This window comes from Triticum dicoccoides, chromosome 6B, assembly GCF_002162155.2.
Source record: "Triticum dicoccoides isolate Atlit2015 ecotype Zavitan chromosome 6B, WEW_v2.0, whole genome shotgun sequence".
In the NCBI taxonomy this organism is placed as follows: domain Eukaryota; kingdom Viridiplantae; phylum Streptophyta; class Magnoliopsida; order Poales; family Poaceae; genus Triticum; species Triticum dicoccoides.
Window position 1 is genome coordinate 137,481,132 of NC_041391.1, and position 9,683 is coordinate 137,490,814.

The following is a 9,683-nucleotide window of genomic DNA, read 5'->3' on the forward strand; positions in this document are numbered from 1 at the left end:
GCATCTACCACCCCTCACAAACTCGCCCCACGGTCCGTTCCTTGCATCTTCCTCGGCTACACTCCCAATGCCAAAGGTTACCGGTGCTATGATCCAGTGTCCCACCGCATGTACACATCGCGGCACGTGTACTTTGATGAGCTGGTGTTCCCATTTCAGCAGGTACCACCCTTCACCGCGCCCTCTATGGACCTTGGTGTCGCGCCTCTGACCTGGCGTGGAACTCGGCGGCGGCCCGTCCTTGCTACCACACCTGGCGGGCCACGTCCCTCGTCGAGTCTCGTCCCGACATCGCCTTCAACCCCGGTCCACTCTGCCTCGGCGGTCCCATCAAACGCCTCTGGCATGGCCGGCCCTCGGGTGCGGTCGGCTCCCCACCAACCACGACGGTCCTGTTAGACGCCTCAGGCGCGACCCACGGCCCTCCGGTTCGGACGCCTCTGGTTCTGTGGCTACTTTGACCTCGGGGTCCCACGTGACGGGCATGTCTTCATCATCGCCCGTCTCACCTCCGCCTCATCTGGAGGTCGCTACGCACCTCTCCGGGGTGGTGACCGGCCTGGGCTCGCACGGGACTTTCCGACCTAGTATGCGCTACACCTCCGACGAGTACGTGTGTGCAGAATTGACATCGACACCGTCTCCTATACCTTCCTCCGCTCATGTAGCCCTTTGGGATTCGAACCGGCTTGCTGTGATGCACAAGGAATTTGACGCCCTATAGTGCAACCGCACACGGTAGCTTGTTCTGCGGCCTCCCCATGCCAACGCCATCACCAACAAGTGGGTGCTCCACCACAAGACATGCCCCCGACGGTTCTCTTGAGCGCTATAAGGCGTGTTGGGTGGTGCACGATTTTCGACAGTGAGCTGGCATGGACTTCACTGACATGTTTGCCCCAGTTGTCAAGCCAGACACGATTCGTGCCATGCTTTAGTTGGTCGTCTCGCGTGCCTAGCCCATTCACCAGCGCGACGTGTCCAATGCGTTCCCGCATCGTCTCCTTGATGAGCAGGTGTTCTGTCAATAGCCCACTAGCTTCGTCGACGCCGCACACCCGGACCATGTGTGCTTGCTCTCCCATTCTCTCTATTGGTTGAAGCAGGCACCCCGGGCTTGGTACTAGTGTATTGCGGCCTTCCTTCAGCAGTTGGGGTTTCGTTCTACCCGATCCGATGCCTCCGTGTTTGTTTATCATCAGGGCGTCGCCACCGCATAACTCCTTCTTTATGTTGATGACATCATACTGACAGCTTCATCTTCAGCGCTGCTCCAGTAGATCACTGCTCGTGTTAGTGTCGGGTTTGCCCTTAAGGACTTGGGGGGCCTACATTACTTCCTTGGCATCAAGGTTGTCCGCCGCGCCACGGGCTTCTTTCTGCATCAGCAGAAGTACACCCACGAGCTTAAGGAGCGAGCAGGCATGCTTAACTGCAAACCTACTTCCACACCTATCTACACGAAGGCCAAGGTGTCCGCCATCGAGGGATCTCTGACTTCCGACGCTGCCTTCTACCGCTCCATCGTCGGTGCCCTCCAGTACCTCACTCTCATGCGGAAAGATCTGCACTATGCAGTGTAGCAGGTGTGCCTTCACATGCACTTCCCTTGTGATACTCATTTGGCTCTTGTAAAACGTATTCTGCGGTATATACATGGCACCATGACTATGGGTCTCACCCTGATGGCTTCCTCCCCCACTAACCTCGTCGCCTATTCCGATGCCGATTGGGCAGGCTGCCCAGATACTCGTCGATCCACCTCCAGCTACTCTGTCTACCTCGGGCCCTCGCTGATATCGTGGTCGTCTAAACGACAACCCACAGTTTCTCGCTCGAGTGCTGAGGTGGAGTACCGGGTTGTGGTTAACGCCGTTGCGGAGTGCTCCTGGTTATGTCAGCTGCTTCAGGAGCTGTTGTGTGAGGTTCCCAAGGCCACGGTTGTCCACTGTGACAACGTCTCAGCGTTCTACCTCTCGGCCAACCTTGTTCATCATTGACGAACAAAGCACATTGAGCATGACATACACTTTGTTCGTGAGCAGGTTGAGCTTGGCCGCATTCGAGTTCTGCATGCGCCCACCGATCAGCAGTCCGCTGATGTCATAACAAAGGGACTACCCACCTCAACTTTCGAGGGCTTTTAGTCCAGTCATTGCGTCTCCGGCGACGCTTTGACTGCGAAGGGGGTGTGGAACATGCACACTTTGCATGTACGTATATAGGTCTGTGTTTTGTATATTGCACCTATCACATCTCTCTCCCCTTTGTAACTTGTATGTAGCTTGGGAGACAGAGTAAATTGCATAAAACCACCACTTTGAGGGCTAGGTTTGCGAAAAACACTAGGATACAATTTCTCTGTAGAAAGCACGACGTCTTGCGTAATTCTTTTACAAAAACCACTGATTGCGGCCGCGTTAAGTGAGTTTATGATATGTGGGGCCCGTTTTTCGCCTACGTGGCATAACAGTTTAGGTTTCATGCAAAAAAGCCCCCAAATTTCTCTCCTTGCCAAAAAAAATTGTCACAGGCTCATCTCGACCCCGACCGCCGTCGCCCCTCCCGACCCCGGGCACCACCCGTTCCAACCTCGGCGGCCCCCATCCCGAGCCCGACCGTCGTCGCCCCTCCCGACCACGGCCACCACCGTTCCAACCTTGGCAGCCCCCATCCCGACCCCAGACGAGGCAGACACCGTGGTCACCATTGCTGCATCGAGGCAGCGGATGCCTCCCGTGACCCTCCCCTCGCCGCCTGCTAGCCGAGGAGGTGATCGAGCTCGACGTCGGCGAGGTTCATCTGCCGCCCCAAGCCTCCATGGGCACGGCCCCAGAACTGTACGATGGATCGGTTCGTCGCTCTCCTTGATCCAGAACAGGACGAGGCAGAGGAGGCCACAGGCGGCGGTCGATGTAGAGGAGGCAGCAGGGACGGGGCTCTACCAGCGGGATCCGGCCAGGAACGAGCAAGGGCGGCGGAGGCCGGCCGGTTCTGGTGGTGTCGGGGTCCTGGTGGTCATCGTCTTTGGCTCGCTGAAGCTCCGGTGGTGAGGCTCTGGGCCCAGCGCGAGGAAGCAGGGAGGCGGGATGGAGGGCCAGCGTCGGAGTTGATACGCCTGGGAAGGGGATGACGGTGAGGCACGGTCGTCGTCGCTCACCGACGAGCGCGAGAAGGCGCAGGAGGGGTGGAGGGCCGGCGTCGGGGTTGATGCGCCTGGGGAGGGGATTGCGTTTATGTTTTTTATTTAGGGGTGTCTGTGTAAAATCTAAAGACTCGTTTGTAAATTTAGATTAACGCTGATCTAGCACGAAATGTTATGCCACATAGGCAAAAAAAAATGGGCCCCAACTATCATAAACTCACTTAACGCGGCCCGATCCACCGATCAGTGGTTTTTGCAAAAAAAAAAAATCCGCAAGGCATGGTGCTTTCTGCAAAGAAACTATATCATAGTATTTTTCGCAAACCTAGCCCTCAAAGTGGTGGTTTTATGCAATTTACTCTGGGAGACAAAACAATAGATGCACCCCTTGCATCTATATATGTGCCCAGTATACGATCAATGGAATCATCGATGCATGCAATCCCTCTCTTCCTAACTTACGATCAACATCTAAAATATCTTCGATGCGGCTTCTCTGACGGAAGGACGGGCACTAGCGATGCCGTGCGCGCATCATCAACCGTACCGGATCGCCATGCGCGCGCGCATCGCGCATCATGCATCATGGACCTACTCAGCGATGTAACAAGGCACACCAATCCAACGTCTCAACTCTCTCCTATATATCCAATCCAATGGCCATGGAGTAGCCTGTTGGAATTGCAGGCCAGGGCATCACTAGCCTGAGAGCATCTTTAACAGGCGCGCTAAACTAGCGCCGCGCTGCAAATAAGTCCGTTTTAGCACGCGCGCAACGCGACGGGTCGCTCCAGCGGGCGTGCAAAAACGGCGCGCGCTATAACGAGTTGGGCGCGCTGTCGGAAACACTGCCCGGCACGGTGTATTTCGGGCGCCCGAACACTCGCTGCCGCGCCGCGCCCGCAAGGTGTTTGACAAAACGCCTACAAGGTATGTATTGCTCAAACTTCATGAATTTGGTGCATGTTTTGCATTGTAGTTTTTATAGTATAGTATTGAACATTGTAGATGAGTTCGTCGTATGATTCTTCCGAAGAAGAATTTGATATGGAAGAGGAAGAGGATCTTGCAATGATCCTAGCTATGCATATCAATAAAAAACCGAAGCACGGTGGTTCGATTATGGGTCCGGAGAAAATTTGGAGAGATAGGATTGATGCCCATAACAAATTGATGAAGAACTATTTCGTGGAGAATCCCACATATTCGGAGTCGTATTTTTGTCGCCGGTTTAGGAAGAGCACCGACTTGTTCAGGCGCATTGCAGAGAAACTAGCGAGCCATGACTGGTTTTTCCAGCAAAGGAGGAATGCCGCCGGAGAGCTCGGGCATAGCACCTTTCTGAAGGTGACAGCCGCTTTGCGTATGTTGGTATACGGTATCCCGGCTGATCTAGTTGATGATCACTTGGCTATGGGTGAGAGCCAAGCCATCATGTGTGTCAAGCGCTTTGCAGTGGGAATTGTGCAAGTGTTTGGCGAGGAGTATTTGAGATCTCCCACTGCTGAAGACGCCGCAAGGCTATTGGCGATGAACAAAGCGCGCGGCTTTCCTGGCATGCTTGGCTCAATAGATTGCATGCATTCTTGAAGCGGTGGCCGATCAGGAGACTTGGATTTGGCATGCATTCTTTGGAATGCATGGATCTTTGAATGACATCAATGTTGTTAACCGGTCACCACTGATGAATAAGATTGCAAATGGTGAGTTGCCACCTGTGCAGTTTGTAGCAAATGGCCGTACGTATGGCATCTATCCAAAGTGGCAAACCTTCGTGAAGCCGTTGAAAAAGCCGGAAGGTAAGAAAAATCTTGATTTCCACAATGCTCAGGCGGCGGCTAGAAAAGATGTGAAGAGAGCATTTGGGATTTTGCAAGCCCAATTTGCTATTGTGAGAGGACCTGCTAGATTTTGGGATCAAAAAATGCTTTGGTACATCATGCACGCTTGTGTGATCATGCACAACATGATCATCGAGAATGAGCGTGGCGAAGATTTAGACTACTCACGATAAACTTCAGAATGATTCTGAATGAAGAGTGGTGGGCATGACATGGACGACAAAGAGCTTACGTGCCACATTTTTCCGGTTTCTCAATCTCAAGGACTTGATATAGTATAACTGAATGTCTGACTCTCACACGCCACAGCTTACGTGCATCGCTCATGCACTTTAGTCATGCTACTATGCATCATTTTCGCATCAAAAATACAGCCATATGTGACATACACCAGTATATATACATATACTGCCCAAAAACCAAGGGTCGCAGGGGTGGGGTCGGGTCGGGTGGATGTGACTATGTGTTTTCGATTCATTGTCAGCATACAGCAGTCAGATTTTGTCTTTGTGGATGTAGTACTACTAATATGTAAGTCAGACAGAGCTCAGTCCCTGATTTTTGCATGTAGCGCTCACTTACCCTGTCCTTTCCTTTATCACATAGCTATACTGTTCTTATCATTTGTTCTCCTTCACAGAGCTGTAACTTTTCACATGCAATTTGTGCATTCTCTACTACTTTATTGATACTATAATTTAAATGCAAATTGCACATTCACAGTTTGGCATTTTTGGTCTGGCTGCTCTGACCAAGTCGGTTAGCACGCATGTGATGTGTGCCTCCCAAATTTAACTGAATTGGATGCAAGTACTAGTTTGACATGATTTCTAAACTAGTTAGCATCTGAACTACAAGTATGGGCCGTACATATATGATTCAGAGAGTGTTGGTAATCTGGGGGGTCAGCGTAAGGGATAACATAATTAACCATGCGAAGAACTGAGTAAAACAATGTTTTGTGGCATCACCTCGACCATCGATGGCCTGTAGCAGGACAATTGAGACCCAAAGCACCAGGAGGGTAGTTCAAGTCCATGCCTGAAAAGGAGACATAAACATCATTCTTCTCCCTTTCCTATTTTCTTTCATCTGTGATTTCCATTAGATGGGAAAAACAGCAAACTTACAATTGCGCGATAACATTTTGGTAAACACAAGAACACCCCAAAGTACAACAATCAGCTTTGTGTCACTGAACTTCTGCATCCTCTTTTTTTTTTGTTCATGTACATGTGAAACACAGCAGCTTTCTTACAAAGATGAGCCTAATCAGTTCTTGTTACTGACTTCTCTATCTTCGTTTCTTCCTTTTGTTCATGCACATGTGAAACAGAACAGCTCTGTTTTTCCTGGACTAATCATGGAACAAACTGGGTTGTGCTTTCTCTGTTTTGCCTTCTTGCTCCTTCTGACTTGTGGTGAATCTTTAGGTAAATACATGTGGTATGTAACTCATCAAGTTGAATGTGTTAATTCTGAATCAACTCATAGTTTTTTACTTCCTGTAGAAGATAAAGGTTATGGTGCAAGTGCATATGCTGTGCACTGGGACCCCGATCATCCACATTCAGGTAAGCACTTGTGATACCCTAGCCAAGCTAAGAATGTGTTTCCTCTGAATCAACTCATAGTTTTTTACTTCCCGTAGAAGAGAGAGGTTACGGTGCAAGTGCATATGCTGTGCATTGGGACCCCGATCATCCACATTCCGGTAAGCACTTGTGATACCCTAACCAAGCTAAGAATGTGTTTGCTCTGAATCAACTCATAGTTTTTTATTTCCCGTAGAAGAAAAAGGTTATGGTGCAAGTGCATATGCTGTGCACTGGGACCCCAATCATCCGCATTCCGGTAAGCACTAGTGATACCCTAACCAAGCTAAGAATGCGTTTGCTCTGAATCAACTCACATAGTTTTTACTTCCCGTAGAAGAGAATGGTTATGGTGCAAGTGCATATGCTGTGCACTGGGACCCCGATCATCCACACTCCGATAAGCACTTGTGATACCCTAACCAATATAAGAATGCGTTTGCTCTGAATCATCTCATAGTGTGTTGTACAAACGGCCAGTTATGGTGATAGTTCTTTTGAATCATCTCTTAATTTGTTATTTTTCATGTAGAAGAAAACGGTTTTGGTATGAGTGCATATGTTGTGGACTGGGACCCCGATCATCCACATTCCGGTAAGAACTTGTGATACCCTAACCAAGCTAACATTGCCTTTGCTCTCAATCATCTCATAGTGTGTTGTAGAAACGGCCGGTCATGGTGATAGTTCTTATGCAGTGCATATAGTATCCAGATCATGCACCTTCCGCTAAGTGCTTGTGGTAGCTTATCAATTTTAGGGAGTGTTTAGTCTGAATATAAGCATTTGGTATGTTTATTAAATCTCCAAAATTAATCTGTAGCACCTTTTTGTTAAACTGATATTTAAGTTATAACTATATGCAGCTTCTGATGTTCCCGAAGCAACGGCAAAACACCATCAGATAAAAGTTCAAACTGGCATGTTGTTCCTGAAGAAAAATCTGCATGTTGGCACTGTACTTCCGAAAGGAACCACTTTTTCCCGAGCCGGTGCACCAAAGCCTGTCGATTCCATCTCTACTCCGTTGAAGTCGAAGCACTTGCGAACCATCCTTGCGCATTTCAAGATTCATCATGGGTCGATGAAGGCGAAGCAGGTAGCTGACACCCTTGAATCATGCGGCAAACTGGATGACAAGGAGGAGCCTCACATGTGCTTCACATCTCATGAAGCAATGGCAAGGTTTGCCACCAAAGCATTAGGAGCAAGCGGTGCACATGCAGCCATTACAAGGATTCATGGGCATGAGACCCCCAACTCCATGTACGCCGTTGCACAGATCGCCCAACTCAGCAGCAATGTGGTGCCATGCCACCCCATGGATTTTCCGTATGAGGTTTTCTACTGCCATCGGCCGAAAGAGGTGCAGGCACTGAGGGTGCAACTCAAGGGCTTGAAAGATGGAATGCCGCGCGTGACGGCGACAGCCATGTGCCACATGAACACATCTGATTGGGACGGGCAGTACTTTGAGCTGTTGGGCGGGGAGCGTGGCGAAACCATTTGCCACTACATGCCAACAAACTACATAATGTTCTACTATTAGGTATGTGAATCATTCTTGCCCTATACATTTCAGGAGATCCTTCTCCTTCTATTTGATAACCGTGTCAATGGCGCAGAATCGTCTGGCACCACCCTGCTGACTACATCTTTGAATGGTTCAAAAAAAAAAATTCAGCTGTGGAGGCCCCTGGGAAAGAGGAAGGACAGCAAGGTGGCGCGAGTGATGCTTTCGACGGAAGCGGCCCTCAGCCTTATGCTTTACCCTAGTTATCTCGCTCCTTTGTTATGAGCTGGTCTGTAATAAGCACTTATCACTTGCTCTAGTTGTCATGTAAAACCCTGTTTGTGATGTACTACGGCCTTGTGGGCTTTATTAATTTATTATCACTTGCTCTAGTAATAAGCACCTATAACTTGCTCTAGTTGAAAGGTATGTGGATCATCACTAGCAGATTCTTGATGTGCCATGACTTTGACATATGCATGAGTAACCTGGCCACACAGTTGGATAATGCGTTGCATCTGCTTCTTAATGTGCTATGACTTCTCTGTTTGAAGAGTCTATGCCATAATTTAGGATTGTTCTGTAAAGATCTGCCATTTTTCTCAGCCTGCTATGTTTGGCTTCTAATCCATGAGCTGAATCAGTACGTTTTGCCTGTACTTAGGCTATTCCAGGTTGCTTACCATGCCTTTATGTTTGCACTAAGGAAGGGTAATGCACATGGCTACTTGTTCATGAAGATATCTAAGATGATATTTGGGGCTTAAAAGTGGTTGTCTACAGCCTGTTCACGCCCTCACAGGCAGCCAGCTACTTGTTCCAGGTTCCAGCCAGCAGTAGCAAACCTAGAGGCAGCTTAGGAACACTTCAGCCAAGCTTTATTACGACACTAGACAGGCAATGTCGCTCGCGACAAGTTCAGCAGTCTATGCTAGTATATCATTTCCTAAGACCAGGGAATTACATTTGACGAGCATGTGCTGCGCCATTGACATTGCAAATCTGGAAGATTCAGACCTAAGCTACTGTAATGCGTCATGGATCGGTTGTGCGTCCGTTTGAATCATGAGTCGCATGGCTCCCACTGTCGGAGTAAATGACCACGGGTAGCCCCCCCTCATGGTATTTCAAGACATCGGGGCTGGTTGCGCCCCTCAGACATCAAAGACAAAGGACCGCCTTCTTGGGGCCGGCTGGTCCAAGCGGCCGGCTGCTAGAAGGCGACGAAGCTTAGAGGGCGGCCACGAGGTGGGCCGACTCCTAGCAAGCGGCCCCTCGTGCCCTCAAAGTTTGCACCCACATAACAACGACGAGACGAGACGGGGCGTGGCTACAGTGTAGCCTGCCACCCCCGAATCTAGGGCCGAACGTGGCCACAGTGCAGCGTACCGGACGGACATCCCTTGCCCGGCGCGACACTGTTGCAACGCAGCTCGTGACATCATCCATTTCAGAGGAAGCCATGCTCCCACGATGGGCTGTCGGTACGGCCCGCAGGCGGTGGGCCCTACCTGTCCATGAGATGCCAGAAGACGGCGAGCCCAGACCAGCCGGCGCGGGGGTGGGCCGACTTCTAGCAGGCGGCCCTC

General features: G+C 50.1%; 1 protein-coding gene across 1 annotated transcript; it reads left to right on the top strand.

The window, feature by feature from the left end:
- Positions 1–1,664: 1,664 nt before the first annotated feature.
- LOC119320897 (BURP domain-containing protein 4-like) lies at positions 1,665–8,130 on the top strand. The gene is made up of 6 exons (XM_037594806.1): positions 1,665–1,988; positions 5,710–5,745; positions 6,420–6,432; positions 6,498–6,560; positions 7,114–7,176; positions 7,448–8,130. The coding sequence occupies exons 1-6, from the start codon at positions 1,665–1,667 to the stop codon at positions 8,128–8,130; spliced, it is 1,182 nt and encodes a 393-aa protein (XP_037450703.1).
- Positions 8,131–9,683: the final 1,553 nt, after the last annotated feature.

Bases quoted from the DNA above. Each gene is read 5' to 3' on its own strand.
- LOC119320897 (XM_037594806.1), top strand. From the start codon at position 1,665: ATGACTATGGGTCTCACCCTGATGGCTTCCTCCCCCACTAACCTCGTC. The intron at 6,561-7,113 runs GTAAGCACTTGT...TTTTTCATGTAG, and splicing joins CCCCGATCATCCACATTCAG to AAGAAAACGGTTTTGGTATG. The intron at 7,177-7,447 runs GTAAGAACTTGT...AACTATATGCAG, and splicing joins CCCCGATCATCCACATTCCG to CTTCTGATGTTCCCGAAGCA.